The 18,221-nt window shown below is 37.3% G+C and overlaps 1 protein-coding gene across 7 annotated transcripts in view; it reads right to left on the bottom strand.

Annotated features, from left to right (window-relative positions):
* The window catches only part of Dscam2 (Down syndrome cell adhesion molecule 2), a 410,918-nt gene that overhangs the window by 35,780 nt on the left and 356,917 nt on the right, over window positions 1–18,221 (bottom strand). For 4 of the 7 annotated variants that reach the window (XM_065235003.1, XM_065234999.1, XM_065235001.1 and 1 more), the window contains exons 8-10: window positions 5,146–5,297; window positions 4,809–5,081; window positions 2,758–3,042 (exon numbers count right to left, since the gene is read on the bottom strand). In XM_065235003.1, the coding sequence (XP_065091075.1) occupies window positions 2,758–3,042; window positions 4,809–5,081; window positions 5,146–5,297 (710 nt within the window). Of the gene's footprint in view, window positions 1–2,757; window positions 3,043–3,249; window positions 3,538–4,808; window positions 5,082–5,145; window positions 5,298–18,221 lie in introns of all 7 variants that reach the window. The other 3 variants (XM_065235000.1, XM_065235002.1, XM_065234998.1) reach the window with 1 other exon arrangement.

Genomic DNA, 18,221 nt, shown 5'->3' on the forward strand with positions numbered 1-18,221 from the left:
TAGTCACTATGAACGGAGTTCCAATTTCCTGGTCAAACCAAGTGAAATATCTTGGATTAATACTTGACCAAAAATTAACTTTTAAAGATCACATTGAGGGCATTCAAGCTAAATGTAACAAATATATTAAATGTTTGTATCCTCTTATAAACAGGAAATCCAAAGTTTGCCTGACGAATAAACTTCTAATATTTAAACAAGTTTTTAGACCGGCCATGCTTTACGCTGTGCCAATATGGTCTTGTTGTTGCACTACCAGGAAAAAAGCACTTCAAAGGATTCAGAACAAAGTTCTGAAAATGATTTTGAAGTTGTCTCCCTGGTACAGTACTACCGAGGTACATAGAATTTCGAATGTTGAGACTTTAGAACAAATGTCCAACAAAATAATTAATAATTTCAGGCAAAAATCGTTGCAATCCTCAATTGCAACGATTAATTCCCTTTATACTTAAATAAGATTTAGTTTTAGTTTTTAGTTTTAAGATATCAATTGTTATACTGACATGCAGGTTAAAAAACCTGTTTAAAATACTGAATTGCCAAGACAAGAACAATGTAAAAACACTTATATATATATATCATAACAATTAAGGCTGGTACGTTACTGCAGTAACTGGAGCACCTAGGTTAAAATGAAATGTAATTTATTTTGAAATTGAAACAAATAAAGAGTTAAAAAAAAAATTGATTTTTCAATTCATTTACTTGGTAAAGCTCATCTGTGTTAGATATCTTTTAAAATTGGAAAAAGATCATCTACTTCGAACGAAATGCAAAAAAAGGCAGATGGACGGTAGTTAATCATCTAATGGTTGTAATCTGCAATGTTGCTAATGGTCACATTTTCCATTGTAAAACACAACAGTAGTAAATTAGAAACTGACGCCGATATGACTCACCAAACACATTTTCCCAAGTTTTGCTTTATGACGAAGAGTGTCTACACACTATATAATTATTCCATCCAAATTCAATATTAATGTGGGGTAGGTCCAGTTATGGCTACACGTTTCAATTATGGCGTGTTCCAATTATGTCATTTGAGAATTCCATTGGTCATAATTGAAACACAGCATAATAGGAACGTATAGCCATAGCCATGGTACACATACCCGATCCCATTGAATGTAAATAAGCTTAACCCTATATGTAGAACACAAATAATATTATATTTGTCTTGTAGCTTGAATTGGACTTAGCTTCTTCAAACAATTGACATATACATTTCGAGAATAGTATTGTCACAAAGGAAATGTTACTAAAACTACTGTGGAACTTGGCTTCACTATTCAACGGTTCTGTATTTTTCTATTCAGTTGCTTAAAATTTGGATTTTTTGATAAATTTAATCCGATTTTCAATAGTTAAATAAAAAAATTGTGATATTTGCAGCATCTTATGTTGTTTCTTTGTTCGTTAGATTGAATTGAAACTCTTTATTTGTTTCGCTTATACACGTACACTGTACTACCAATGCCAACGGAACAATTTCTGGCGTGAATCAGTGATTTAAAAGATGCATGTCACTTGGTTCTACTTGTTATCGATGGCGGGGATGATATTTATTGGGATATGATTGGTATTGGTGCAGTAAAGCAGATAAGTTGATTTGTTCGTTCCAAAAAATAAAAGTTTGCTCATACGGACAATCATATCACAAGCAGTAATAGTATTGTTGATTGTTCTGGTATGAAGGAAAAGGGATAGGAACTTATATCGGAGGAAAATCGAGATCAAAATCAAAAGAGGGAATGTGTGTATATTTATATATAGAGAGAGAAAACACTAGCGTTTGTGAGTGGGGTTTGCGGAAGCCTTCTGTCCAAACCGAACTAAAGTTGTTACAAACACAAAGAACTTAATAGTATAAATAGTACGTTCAAAAATACCAACTTATAGAACTGAATATTTCAACCAAAGAGTTACCAGTGAAGCAATAAAGCTTTAGTCAAATATCGATATTCAAGCAAGGCTTTATTATATATGGGGTCGGTACGGGGGAGTTGAATTCATTTCTAGGGGTAATTAGCACGCGCATCTATTTGTGGATGATAAGGCTATGCCACAAATTGATTGGCTGAACCGTCAGGAAAAACGGTAATTAAAAGATAAATTTTGTGGAAATATTTTCATTCCGATTAAGAACACAGCTTTGTCAGGAGAAGAGAAAGAAGAATGGAAAGAGTTGAGATTGGAAGCAATTTGAATGCTCTACGGCTACTTTGAATCCAACATCTACGGCATGCGAGCTCTACCGACAAAAACAACGAAAAACGAACACAAACAAAAGAGAAATAACGGTGTATAGGAAAGAGACTTTAGAATAGATAGATAGAAGACAGTTTCGGCGTGAGCTTCGAAGGAGGAAACGGGAAGGAAACGATACAGAGAAAGATCAAGCGCCTCCGCTGGTTCTTGGATCTGAGAAACTCAGAGAGCTGTTCAGTTCTAATAACAAGTGGATTAAGTAGGAGGTTTTCCAGATAGAGATTGGGAAGGCAACAGAAGATTGAAAGAAAAGAGAAGAGACATAAGAGAAATAAAAGAGAAAACAAAGAAAGGTGGTGCAGAAAACAATTACCTGGTGATCGGCCGCAAACCCACTGCGTGCCAAAGCAACTGGGAAGGGACACACAATGGTGGTTATAATTGCGCGTATAAGATTAAATATATATGTATGCATCGTAAGATTTTGAAAGAAACGAATGCAGGAACGGGTGCAGTGTTGCAAACAGTGGCATGACTTTACTTTACCTTTTACCTGTAACGACGCAGTGAACTTCACCTCGGCCGCTGGATTGCTGGCGACGCACGTGTAATCACCGGAATGTGCCGCTGAGAGGGAGGGAATATTGAGGAGGGACGAATACTGATCGAGAGTGGACACGTTGGCACCGAGCATTGAGGACAGCGGTTCACCGTCCTTGAGCCACTTGAAAGACATTGGCTGATCACCTTTGGACACGCCGCAGACGGTTCGCGTTCGCATGCCCTCGGCCAGGCCATCTTGGAAGATGAAAGGCTCGATATTGGGAGGAACTGAGCATGATGGAGGTGTTTGTTTTTCAATGTGTTTGATTTTTACAATTGTTCCCACCGTACAGACACAGTAGTGGTAGTTTTAGTAGTAGTAGTAGTAGAAGTGGTAGTAGTGTGGTAGTAGAATACAACGGAAACGGAAAGAGAAAAGAAAAGAAAAAAAAAAACACACGTGAGTATTATTTGGTATTAACACAGCACGGTTACCGTTGACAAGCAGTGCCTGGCTGCCCTCGGTTTCGGATGCGGTATTGCGTACGACGCAGGAGTAGTTTCCAGTGTGATCAGCCGACAGGTTTTCGATCACGAGAATTGAGTTGTACTGGTCTACTTGGGTGACGGACATTCGGTGGTTTTGATCGACTGGACGGCCATCTTTTCGCCAGTTGATGGTGAGTGGGATGTCGCCTTTGATAACGGAGCAGGTTAACGACGCGCGGTCTCCGACGTTCAGTGACAGGATAGTCGAGTGGAAGGGGTTCAGCTTCGGGGGTACTGAAATTCATCAATGATCGTTAGGGTGAGCTGACAGATCTAGAGGTAGTTGGGTTCAAAAATTGATAAATTTTTCAGTCTACGAAAAATGGTTTATGCAGTTTCGTATTACCTAGGAAGTTTGAGGTAAAAGACGAGACAAATCAAGATGTCCATACTCTCAAACCCATGAACACATAAACGTATTTATTTCGAATGCAACCAAAACTAAAGCTACTCCAATTACCAGACAATAATATTTGCCGGTGTAAATGCCACTTTTGGTAATTATCACTAGAAATCAACGCTCTAAACCACTGTATCAACTTCAATTACCTAAGGAAACTATTTACGTACAGCTTATCGCTTAAAAGTGTGCTGTTTCATTAAGTCATCCAATTCTAGAATTTACACAACCTTCTATTTTAAATAAAAAAAGTACCCCGCGTTGATCTTCAAGAAGAATAGTGTTTGTTAGCAAGCATACCGTACTTCTGATTTGTAAAAGATTAATAAATAATTAGAAAAGTCTATGGTATCTTTTATAACACCTAGTGAATATCCTGGTATTTCTGGAAGTAATGTTGTTGTAAATTATGTTCTTTAATCTTTAAAAAAGATGGATGATATTCTTATTACGTGAAGATGAAAAAATAAGTTCAATCATGAGCTATGAAAGGTAATGTTTGGCGTTCATAAGGGCCTAACTGCGATGATCGATTCTCTTCATCAATTTTCTCTTTTGCTAACTCGGCTGGATTAATGTTTATCGGTAAATTTGATCTTGCTTTTGCTAGCTAATATAACCTTTTGATACACTGTATTGGCAAAATTTCGGAAAATTGGTTAACTTATCTGTAGTAATGTGAAGAGAAGATCGATAAAGATAATCGATCATCACAGTTAGGCCCATATGATTCTGATCACTAGATGTATAATATTTGTCGACAAAATATTACACCAAATCCATCCATCTTGCAGAAATTGGGCTAAGGCAAGTTTATATATAAAAAGATAATCATATCTACAAATCTCTCATCACTTAACACAAGAGACTTCGATTTGAAATTACAACTGAAATTGAGTACATCGCTCTTTTTTTTGTTTCAGAATTTGACATACAATCGACGTATGCCGTCGACCGAGATAGGCAATATTTCATTAATGGTGAAGGTTTCAGATACCCTGTTTTTCCTGCTAAATCCCACCTCCATATACATGGCGATCTGTCAGCTCTTGATAAAAAAGATCATTCATCTGTGACCGCCTCCAAACTTCGGTCACCAACTAACCTATCACAGTAACTTCACCACTCCGCCTGGCGCTGTGGCCTTGTTTGTTCCGTGCCCAGCAAGTATAGACGCCCGAATCTAATGACTTTTGCACCTCCTTGATTTCCAACGTTCCATCCGTTTGAACCTTTTGCCGCATATCTTCTGGCAGTTCTCGTCCTCCGCGTTCCCAATGGATTTCTTCGATGGGATAGCCGGCAACGGGGCATTTAAGGTACAACGTTTGCCCGGCTACAGCGGTCACCTTGGGTATCAGTCGGATGTATGGCAATCCTATTTAGTCAATAGTCAATATTATGATTACATCGCTGTTCCGAAAACAATACTACCAACTCACCATAGATGTTCAACCGGGCCGAATGGGACGTCTTTCCAGCTCGGTTTTCCGCTACGCACGAATACTCTCCTCCGTCTTCGACCATGACGTGGCTAATGTTCACGTGCGATATCACATCCCCGTGCACCGTAACGTACTGACCAATCATGAATCTGGAATAAAAATCAAAACAAAAGTTTTCCTCAATATAACACGCACGTACGTCAATCTTAGCAATTCAAACAATCAAGAAACCCACAAGACCAACAAATCCTCTTTCAATTTCATCACGAAAACAAAATTGAAAATCCGATCTCAAGTGTTATTACCTTCACTGTTGTTCGATCCGAAGATTCCTTTCGACCGAAAAGCACACAGAAGCACTCTTAATCTTGATCCCTTGGCCGTTCGTGGTCGTCGAAACAAATATAAAAATTTCCCCATACGAAGCGAATCCACGTGGAAGAAGTGGAGATGCGAGAAGACATAATGAATTCAGAACTACGACAATCCGGCTGGTCCGTGTCGAATGAAATATTAAAGTTTAATCTTGTGTCTCTATAATTGGATTCAGGGTTGCGTCTCAGTGGTCACAAAACTTTCAGCAACGGTATTTCATATGGCCGCCGGTGTGCGTAGGTAGGGGACTCTTGTGACAATATAGTCCACTCTTTTGTTATTTTCGGAGACACAATTTTCAATTGCACAAAGGCAACTGAATGCTTCAAAGCTACAACAGAGAAACTTGTTTAAACAATTATTTTCGTGTTACCATAGGTATCTACCGTATCTACAGGCCGAGGCAATTTGCAGAACTTTTCCCTGATTGTAATTAATGTTGTTAAATTAAAGTATATTTTTTCATATGTAATAATTGCAGCTCGCTCACCCCTCGACTGTAATCAAATGCATGTTGGTTTACTTTTCTGACGTTAGGCGGTGTGTCAAACACGAAGTTTCTCTTCCCTTCTTGGATAATCGAAGAGTGAACTATATTGTTAATATAGTATACAGTGCCTTCCCGTTTTTGGCAACACGACTTCATCAACTAATTATTTTTTTCAAATTAGTGAGATGGAATTCGGTTGAGACTTGTAAACGTATGCTTGTTGCTACATCATCTTCTTCTTCTTTGGCTATATTACGTGCATACTGGGACTTTTTGTTGCAGTAGGTCAAAAGAAAATGATTGATAACTTTTTGCCAGAAGTCCAGTAAATTTGCGGTCTTGAACAACGTTGTTGTGCATATTTTTTCCAATCACAATCTCGTTTGATCAAAATTGATAATTTTTTTTTTTAATTTTGAAAAGCAACAGAATAGTTTTGCTGTATTAATTTAAATAAAACATATTATTTGATTTAAATCCAAATACCTATCTCAAATATTTTTAGGAATTAAAGTCTATTTGATGTTAATTTTGAATAATTGATGACATTTTGCGATCACTTACGCATTTTTTTTTGGAAAAAATCATTAAGAAAATCATGTATTTTTTTTTCAAATTTCATGTTTTATGTACTATAGTACAATAAAAATAATAGCATTGACCAGGAAAAGATTGAATTGATTAGTACCGATCGAGGAAAAATGATGAAAAATATCTTGTGAACGAATGTTTAAAATGTGATACTAATATGGCAAGTTTTATAAAACTTTTAATATCTCAGTTGATTTTTTATTTTGTCGTCAATCAGTGTTGACCGTTTTACAGTAGTGCTGTTGCCTTACATGCTATTTTAAAACATACGTTTTATTTGAAATTTTCAATAAATGTAGACTACACACACTAACTTTAGATTACTGGAGTCAGTAAAATTTTACTGGGTTTTTGAATTGCGGATCGCCCAGTAATCATCACAGCAAAAATTTGCATTACCGAACTGTCCGTAAAGTCAATCTGTCAAAAGTAACTGTTTATTCAGTAATTGGTTCGAGTTGCATATACTGGAAAACCCAGTATTTTTTTTTTCGTTTATTTTGCTGCAATTTAACTGACAAGACAGTTATTTTGTTCATTCTTGTACCGTGTTACCCAGTTATATTAAAAGTTTTGTCAGGAGAAAAAAACTATTTAATTTTAATAATAATAAGATACCCGGGAGGAAAACCATTTATTGCATTTATTTTGAATTGCATTTTATTTTTCTCAAATTTTCAGGATACTGATAAGAAACAACAACAACCATAAAATCAATCCAAAGTACGGAGAAACTTTTCACCCGTAGGTAGTTGTTATATTTCCAACCCCCATCAATACTTTCCGTCGTTCATGTTTTATTTCAAATTTTCACAAAACTGCGCGATAAAACACTTGCTCCCGGATTTTACTGATGCTAAATGGCGGCGGGAATGAAATTGACAGGTTAGAGTTTTACAATTCGTGGTCAGTAAAACAAGGTGGCTATTTTTCTGACCAGTCAGTAAAAAAATAAGACTTCTTTGTGCACAGTAATTATTTTTACTGACTTTTCGTGAAATCTCAAAAATTTGGGAATTAACGACTATCTCAGTAAATATATATTCTGTGTACAGTATTTTGCATCAAACGATACCGAAGTTCAGTTTGTGTTTTACAGAACGTCGGTTATTCACCAGATTTAAACTGAATTTTCAGCAAATCTTTCGTTTTACCGTGCAAGCCCAGTACATTTTTTTTCCTCTGTTCGGGACATGCGACCAGTAATTTGATCTATTGTAGTATATCCCGTGTCCTTAGTTTAGTGCATGTCGTTTTACTCCATCACTATTGAGAAATGATGAAGTATTCGGTTTTGATACAGTTGTCATTCTTGCCTTCATCGCACGGAATCGATTCTAACTGAAAGGTTCCGCTATTTATACCCTTCGGAGTGTTGAAACACCCTCCAAAGGCGCGCCCCTTTGTCAGTCAAAATTGGATTCCTTAACAACAAAAACAAGCTATGAAACCGATAATGACCATGCATCAGAACCCTAGTCTTAACCACTTCAAACTAGGGAACAACGAATAGAAGATTAGGAATCACATACATAGGTGAATACTAACTAACTCATTTTTTCCTTGTTTCAAGATCATCCTAGGTCCAGGCAACCCGAGGACTTATCACTATCAACAAGGCATAAAAAGTAACAAGGACTAAGATGTGTTCCTTTGATTACTGAAAAAAACCTGTTCCCCTAGTTTGAAGAAGTCAGGACTAGGAATCGGTGGTAGATCTTACATCCCGTAACGTACGACGAAAAGGTGATCTACCCACGTTACGGGGCATTTTTACCATAATACGTTCTGTGTTACGTTCGTTCGAAATACATTTCGAGTTCTTAACAAGCGTGATCGTACGTAAAAATTTAAGCTTGCTAAATAAAGATTGCTAAGGAAATCATGGAAATGTCTCTTCGTTTCTTAAGTGTTTCAATGTTTATCAACATGCAACGGGACTCATAAGAAGGAAGGGGAAAAGAGGTCCAGCCTAGTTTCCTAAGAGCAAATAACAAACACTGTTTTTGAACTGATTCTATACGATTTAAATAAGTTTCATGGTATGGAGCCCAAACCACACTGCAATATTCCAGAATTGATCTCAGGTAAGCTATATAAAGCGTTTTGATGGTATATGGGTCTTTAAAATGATAAATAAACCTTTTAATGAATCCCAACATACTATTTGCTTTGTGAATTGTGGTATTCACATGATCTTCAAATGTCAACTTCAAGTAAAGCATTACAAGAAGTCCCTAATTTTATCGCACCTTCAAACCAGCTGGCTTCCTAGAGTACATGTAAAATCTAGAGTAGCGTGTTTTCTGGAATAAGATATAATATTGCTTTTTTTTACATTAAAGTCCAGCAGACTTTTAGCGCACCAATTGTAGAAAACATCAATTTCATTTTGAAAATGTAGCAAATCAGAATTGTTAAAGATTTCCATGTACAGTTTCGTATCGTCAGCATATATGAGCACATTTAAGCGATTTAACCCAAACTTCACGTCATCCACAAATAAAATAAATAATAAAGGACTTAAATGAGATCCCTGTGGAACTCCCGAGGCAGCATTAACTGGCGAGGACATTTTTCCTTTAAAGCAGACCATCTGTATTCTTTCTGTCAAGTATGATCCAATCCATTTTAAAAGTGTACTTGTCATACCTAAACGTTTTAATTTAAAAAGAAGTAAGGGAATGTCCACTCTGTCGAAGACCTTACTAAAGTCAGTGTATAAGGTTTCAACGGTATTACCTCTATCCATTGATTCAATAGAAAAATTACAAATTCCAAAAGATTAGTAGACGTTGACCGACCTTTAAAAAAAAACCATGTCGATTATTTGAAATGCGATGCTTAACCTGGTTAAATATTTTCTGGTTAACAATTGCTTCAAACCGTCTGACCGTTTGCCAGATTTAAATATTGGGACTATTGAAATGTAGCATTCACAGCAATAAGTACACCACCACCTGATTTTTTCCTGATAATGATAAATCGCGGTCACATCGAAATACACTAAATTTACTACCAAAGACCTCTTCGCTATTAATACTGTCAGACCAACTAGTTTATGTTCCAATTATTATATCATATGTGCAGACGCTTATTTTATTTCGAATTTCATTTATTTTATACGCACTACGCATACGGTTAAAATGTTGGCAATAGACACTTAAAAAAGAGCTACTTGATAAACTAGCGACATGGTCACTTACGTCGTGCTGGTAAGGGGGTGAAGTTGATGCATACTGTCCAAAATCCCTCAAGTTATGTGAGATGCCATGATCCTCGGGCTCAGCTGTGTTGTCATATTCACCTTAGGTGAGTGCGTCAGTTGTGCCGAAAACACGCATGTCTACATGTGCACGGCTGACACGATGTGGAGGAAGACCGGTTACTGGGTACGAGTTTATAGTTTCCCTTTTTTCAAACTGCATCGCAGGTTGATAATTAACCGGTGATCTGATAGGAACTGTTGTTTTTGTTATTGATGTTAATGATATCCTGGTCGTTATGTAGAATGATGCTCCGGTGGCCGAAAATGTTTCTGTGATTGGCACTGTAACCGTTGTCGGAATTCATGTTCCGATGATTACGAGGATTTAAACTGTTGCTGTGTATGTTGTTCCTTGTGTTAGAACAATTTCGTGCTGTGTTTTGTTTTCTTTGCCTTCTTGTTTTTTCAGCATGTTTTTGTTGATTTAGCCGTCAATTTGCGTGCGTCGTAATCTGACCAGTCTCCAGACCCAGTCCAGATCCTCCTCGTACACAAAATACGCCACCCTGAGTCATTAACGTTTTGCTAATTGTGAGGGGGTCAGGTGATGGTGATATCACTTTGTATCGAAAGTCAGGCGTATTAAGTGTGACATAGTTAATTTGGGCACAGACAAACAGACGTAACTCTTCATTGTGTATCTTCGTTCACGCATTTAACGGTTGATTTAAATATTATCAGTCCCGCGAACTACTCGCTGCAGCGCTGGTATCGGATCACTTTTACGTTTCTATACATTCTATAGAACTTGTATGCAATATTGTTTGCGAGTTAGCGAGCAAGCTTGTTTTCCACGAGAAGCCCGAGAGATGTCGTTACTGAGGTCCTATGTTTTGAGATATTATGTTTTCAAGAAAAACTTTTGCCAATACACACCGATAACGATTTCAGCTCTTCTAATACAATACATTGCAACAGTAGAGCATAGGTCAGAAGTTATTTTGCTGATATTTTTCAGCTCGTCCTTGAGATATTTTAGGTCTCCGGAAATTTGTGATGTCATTTTTGAAAATTTTTCTATTGAAGCTTTCATCGCTATGTCAAATAGCACTTACGTTGTCAGTAAAACCACTGCTTCCAGTTGCCGTCAGCTGTTTTTTTTTATATTGACGAGTAAAGCATCGAGCTTCATGGACAATGTCAGCATTATTTGGATGAATCGTGGAGCGATGAGTCACCTCAGTGTTTTTGTTGACTTGGTCGACCAGCCGCGCTTGTTGCTCCACAAGCGCGTTGAACTCAAAACTAGCCGTGATCATACTTTGGCATGAGCTACAGCATGGTAACACATATGACGAAATGTTGATTGTCTTGTCTCTCTTGCGAATTGAGCTCCTCTGAACAGGCACAGGTTCAGATAACCCTAGGCAGGCTGCGTAGAATTGACGCGGGCATCCACCACATTTCTACATGCCGGAGTCAGCGGAAGAATCCACAGCACAAATTTCACAGCTCATTTTAACGCCATCCGAAAAAAAAACGAAATTAAAACGCACGCGGCTAGGAGCGACTGAAAAACGCGTCCAGTGTGAGTTCTCGATGAACATTTCAAATGGTCCTATCTGCTTTGATCGATTCTCTTCATCGACTTTCTCTTTTCATAACCACTGCTATGCAAACAGATTTTGCGCTAATTCTACCACATAGTTTGATAAAGGAGGTTCTTATCTAGCGTCCAAAACGTCAAATACAACAGGGAAAGGTTTTGTAGCTGTGTTATTGACGAAAGAGAAAGTTGAAGAAGAGAATCGATCAAAGCAGATAGGACCATTTGAAATGTTCATCGAGAATTGACGATTGACGACCGAAATGAAATGAAGACCGAAAAATGTTTCCGGCAACTTTTCATAAAATTCTACCTCAACGTTCTACATCTTTGCCCAAGACAGCAAACATCTATCTTGCAATTGGCTGCCATTTTTATCCTCCAAGTTGAAGTCTTAACTAATTTAAGAAACTTCCCTCAAGATGTCAACTCAATTGGATGCAATCCCAGAGCGTTATTTTTTTTGACGTAGGATTACGTCTTTCGGAAACATATTGGGGGTGCAATTTCAAAAAAACCAAAATCAACCGCGGGACGAAAATAGGTCAGGTTTTGACCACATATACCACTGTCAATAGCAAATGAATTTTAATTCTAAATAAGCCAAAGAATTGGGAATTTATCTACCAATCTGCTAAATTGAACACTTTATTAATTTTCAATAGGTCACTATTGAAAAATACACAAATGTCCAAATGTTGCAATGGTGATCAAAATTATAACCGATTACCTGCAAACAGCGCATTCCCTAACACAGATTTAAAAATCGAATTCGATCCTGTCTCACTGAACGGTGCTCATTCAATCACCGTGTGTGGTGGTGTCCGGTCGTCAACGTCAGCAGCAGCAGCAGTGATTAGCGTGTGGCGTACCCCACGAAAGGCAGCCTGCAAGCAGTGAGCTGCAGAGCCCACACGAGCACCCATAGAAGGAGGAAGAAGCCGCTGGATCGAAATCAGTTTCCTCGTGAGTAGCTGTGGGTCATTTATGCCAAGCGTGTCAACCTTGCTCCAAACAATTAACAGCTCGCCAACCACACCCCAATAGCTCAGCATTACACAACCATCACGACTAAACGGTCCTTTTCAGGACTACCACAAATTTGTTAAAGAGTATGTTTTGGATATTGTAAAGGTTATCAATCGGATGTCAGTTCCCGCAAGCAGCTAACTATCAAAACTCAATCTGGTCTATAGAAGGTGTGGAATTGTAGGCCTGAATGTATTGGTGCAATTCGTTTTTCACTAGGTTTTCATTTCGATTCGCACGATTCGTTTACTCAGTCACCCTTGTAGTGGCGTCATAATGTTTGTTTCGATCGGCATAGGAAATTAATAAGAATTATAGAATTTGTGTATGTTACCAAAATTTTTGAATGGTCTGCCACTAAATGTTGAGATAATTAATTGATTATTGAATATCACACTGTGTATACCATGAAAAAGCAGCCTGTTTGTGAGTTCCATATAATATACAGTTCGCCAGCCTTATCCGTGTTGAACACCCTAATAGATCAGCATTACTCAACCATCACGAGAAAACGGTCCTTTTCAGGACCACCATAAATTTGGTAAAGAGTATTTTTTTACGTAGGATTACGTCTTTCGGCAACATATTGGGGGTCCAATTTCAGAAAATCAAATTCGACCGCATTACGAAAAGAGATCAGGTGTTGATTACATACATATAACTCTGTCAATAGCAGATGGATTTTAATTCTAAACAAGCCAAACGATTGGAAATTTAGCTGGCAAATTGCTACAATGAACACTTTATTAATTTTCAATAAGTCACTATTCAAAAATACACAATGTCCACCTGTTGCAATGGTGATAAAAATTATCACCGATTACCTGCAAACAGCGCATTCCCTAACACAGATTTAAAAATCGAATTCGATCCTGCCTCACTAAACGGTGCTCATTTAATCACCGTGTGTGGTAGTGTCCGCAGCAGCAGCATCAGTAGCAGCAGTGCTTTCGGCGTGTGGCGTTGAACATCGTTATCCTGTACACCACGAAAGGCATCCTGAAAGCAGCGAGCATCCATAGAAGGAAGACGAAGCCGCACCGCGATCGAAATCAGTTTCCTCGTGAGAAGCTGTGGGTCATCAATGCCTAGCGCCGTCAACCTTGCTCCAAACAATTAACACATCGCCAACCTCATCCGTGTTGAACACCTTAATAGCTCAGCATTACTCAACCATCACGACTAAACGGTCCTTTTCAGGACCAGCACAAAATTGTTAAAGAGTATTATTTGGACATTTGTCGAGGTCATCAGTTCCCGCAACCAGCTAGCTATCAAGGCTCAACCTGTCTATATAAGGTGTGGAATTGTAGGCCTGATTGTATTGGTGAGATTAATCATATCGTCCGGCCATTTTGATGATGATGATGATGATGGTCCCACCTCTTACCCCTACAAAGGTTTGAGCTGGACGATTTATCTTTAAGATAATTGAATATGACATTTTAACCAGGTTGGCAAACAAAATCGAACTGGTTTCAGTTACAGATATAGATTCCCTCTAAAGTTTACAGTTGCTTCACAGCGATATAAATGTGGAAAAGCTCAGGCGTCCACCTCTTAGTTCGCCTTTTTGTCCACCTAAAATATTCATAAGTATTACAAGCAATCAAGAGTTAATGAACAATCAACAAAGCATCCTATTACACTAGTAACCCCGCAATCTGATGCTATCATAATTTTCAGCAATGTCAGGAATGCTCACGAACCCCTAACATTTGCCAGAAAACTTACTACTAACTCAAGGTATCTTTCAAATAAGCTTCAAAATTGCATTTTTTTTATCAAATGTTAAATTCAGTCCTCTATATCCGTAATACGCGCGCGAGGCTCAAACCTTTGTAGACTACTATTTTTTTAAATTAATCTACTATTAAATCAAATATTTAAAATCCATCATCACCCTCGTGGCGAACAGATATAGTTTTTGCAGTGCTACAATAATTATTAAAAAGTCGTTATGACAGCTATCCATATAAAATAATCCGTTAGAGATAACTTCGTCAAGATACATAATTTGTCAATTCATAAAAAAATCACTGGATAACTGTTCAAAAGACAGTTTTAACGTGTGAAATGCAGTGTCTTTTAAATTCTGTAAGTGTTGCTAAACGTTTGATATGTCTAGGCATCGAATTGAAAACATTTATTCCTTTATAATATAATGAATTTTGTGAAGCACAAGTCAAGAAATGTGGTGTTCTTATTTCAACCGCGTTTCTAGTATTATATCTATGAAAGTCACTTCCTCTTTCAATTCGATCACACAAATATCGAGGCAGCAAACCGTTAACTACTTTAAAAATGAACACCATAGTCAAATATACAATTCTTTGCTTCACCGACAACCATTGTAAGGCGTCTAACATCAAAGTTGAGGAAGTGAATCTATTACATCTCAAAATCAAACGCATTATTTTATTCTGCAAGCGCTGTAATCTCGATATTTGTGTTGCATTGGCCAGAAATAAAATGGAAGGGCAAAAGTCAAGATGAGGAGAGATGATTGATTTGTATAGCTGTATTTTACTGGCAATAGTTAAATCGTTTTTCAGTCGACATAGAATTCCATACTTCTTGGCAATTTTCTTGATGACATTGTCAATGTGAGAGTTGAACTTAAGTGTGTCATCAATAATCACGCCAAGATATTTAATCTCCCGAACGCGATCAATAGTCTCATCATCAATTACAACAGAGACGTTCTCATTTACTCGATTCCGCGAAATTACCATAAATTTAGTTTTACTTGTATTCAATTTTAACTGCTTATACTTCAACCATCTACTTAGAGAACGCAAATCTTCATTCAAGTGTAAAACGGCATCATCTAAATCCTTAGCTGCAATGAATAACACAGTATCATCTGCAAAAAGATTAATGTCGCAAAATCGTAAAACACGTCGCAAGTCATTAATATACATAATAAATAACAGGGGCCCTAATACACTTCCCTGGGGCACTCCAAGGTTATTCCCCACGGGACTGGAAACAGAATCATTAAAAACAGTCCGTTGAGTTCTGTCAGACAAATAGCTTTCAAACCATTTATATGCAGTACTCGTAATTCCAAAGCGCTTGATTGATCTTAACAATAAGGGCCTAGAAATTGTTTCAAAAGCGCGTTTAAGATCCAAAAAAACAGCAACAATCGTATCTTTACACTCCAAGTTATTTTTCCACTTCGCTAATACCAAATTCAACGCGGTTTCACAAGAATGACCTTCCCGATATCCCGATTGTTCTGGTATCCACAAACTATTACTATTTAAATACTCCAACAGCTGACCTTTAACAACAAGTTCTAAAATTTTCTCTAATGTGTGCAACATGTTGATGGGACGAAACTCTTCGGCTTTAATCGTTCCAGCAACTTTTTGAATAGGGACCACTAAGGATTCCTTCCATATTTGTGGCACATGTCCAGTTTGTAATGATTCATTAATAAGGTCCAGCAAGATGTGGCCAATGACATGAAAGCAATCTTGAATAACTCTAGCATTAACATTATCTACTCCAGCCGATTTTCCTAATGAAAAACAAATAACTCTAAGTTCATCTAATTTGATTGGGTGAAAAACTTCAAATCTACAACTACTATTAACTGGCTGTTTTATTTCGTCAGGTTCATCGACCAATTCAATAGATTGATTAATCAATGAAACGCTATCTACGAAATAATCATTAAACTTAGCTGCAATTACTTGTTCTGACTGTTCTAATGTGCCATTAAAAGTTATGGACCGCGGTTTGCAATTACTAGGTTTTAATAAAGATTTCAAAATTTTTCATAACTCTTTGCTGTTGTTTTGATGCTGATCAATCTTCCTTTGAACATATTCACAACGAGTTTTCTTTATTGATTGTGAATACTTATTACGCGCGATTGTGTACCTAGTCCAATGATTGTCATTATTAGATCTTCAAAACTTTTTGTACCATTTGTCCCTTTTCCGTTTAAGACGCAAAAGATCCAAATTGTACCAGCTGTTCGAGTTTTTCAAAGAAACAAACTTTTGCTCAACTAGTTGATTGGTACACGTTTTCAAAGCGTTATTAAGAACAGCTGTAGATTCATCTAAGTTACCGGCCGTGAATGGAAAATCCAGGCTTCTCTCAACAAGATTCGAAACAGCTTGCTTCGAATATTTCCTCCAGCACTTCAATTTTACAAAATTATCGTTATCGTTAACATGGTCTAAGACATTAATCACTAAGGTCTCATGATCGGTTATTTTCAAATCAGTATCCGTAACTGAACAAATGGAATCAAAATTGGAATAAACGTGGTCAATTAAAGTTCTACTGTGCCTGGAAATACGCGTATACTCATTTACCGTTTGCTTTAAATTAAAAAACTCAGCTAAACGCTTCAAATGATTCGAATTATGGTTATCACGCCAATTAATATTAAAATCACCAGCCAATATATTTAATTTACTAGAATCAAGGAATGTCTCAAACCAGTTCTCTAAAACTTCAACAAAACGCTGGTCACTAGAACTGGGAGAATGATACAAAACACCATAATTACCCATCTTCATGCCACGTACAACTGTAATGCCCAAGAACCAGTTGCCATCAATAACTTCGTTGGTACGAAGGTTGAATTGAACTGATTCTTTGACAGCAACACCGCCAGTGTGTCTAGAATGTCATAAACATGCAGCAACAATATATCCCGGAATACTATACTGATCAAAAGCTTCAGTTTCTACAATATGAGTTTCAGATAAGAAAACTAAAAGAGGACGTTTTTCCTCAACAATCTGACGTAATGCTACGTAGTTTGTTGACAACCCCGCAATATTCAAGTATAAAAAATCGAATTGATTCACATTCCTGGAACTTGGCTGCTATTTCTTGAAACGCAAGCTGCTTTTCTTCTGATCAAAAAGTCTTTTATAGAGCAAACATTCCGAGCTAAATGCGGCATGGTTGACGTCTAAGTTCATTTTTCGTTCTTTATTCATTTTCAAACAATTAATACATTTCAATACAGTTGACGTACACTCCGACGTTTTGTGTTGTTGGCTGCATCTAGAGCATCTATCACAATTTTTGCAATCCATGCTCTTGTGCCCAAATTCTCCACATTTGAAGCATCTCAACACATTAATCGCGGGAACTATCGAGCACCGATCAAACCCTACATTTACTTTTTTCGCACATAACAAACATTTATAAGTATCGACATCGACTTCAATTACAACACTAAACTTGTTATAAGTGAAGCGTGGATTTTCAAACATGTTCACTACTTTAACATCATTTATAGCGATGTCTTCATTTTGACTTTTTAAGTAGTCAATGAAGACATCGGAGGAAAACTGATCGCTCATGCCCACTATTTTCAATCTTGGCACCGAAGTGGGAACAACAGCACTATATTGTTCACCCAGATTGCTTTCAATACCAGTTTTTATATCATTAAGATTAGCTCCTGTTGCACACTCAACAATAATAGAGCCATCTTTACCATTCCTAAAATTACTGATTTTGTGTGTTTTTGGATCCAACTGAGTTTTCAAAAACTTACGAGTATCTTCGCAAGCTTGTTTGGACTCTTTTGGTTTGATCACAATGACCGGACGAGTCTTACGATTACTCTGTTTGTTACTGTTACTGTTACTTTTCCAGAGACGGAGCTGTTTCGCTGGTAGGAAGTTATAAAAATCCACATATAGAATTTGAAAGAAGTGGAAATAATTAATAATCCTACGTCAAATCTACGGTCGAGTCTTGGATACAACCTCTTACTTTTTTTCTTGCAA

Source organism: Ochlerotatus camptorhynchus, unplaced genomic scaffold (assembly GCF_037179485.1).
Source record: "Ochlerotatus camptorhynchus isolate MF236.1 unplaced genomic scaffold, CSIRO-AGI_Acam_v1.1 ptg000457l, whole genome shotgun sequence".
In the NCBI taxonomy this organism is placed as follows: domain Eukaryota; kingdom Metazoa; phylum Arthropoda; class Insecta; order Diptera; family Culicidae; genus Ochlerotatus; species Ochlerotatus camptorhynchus.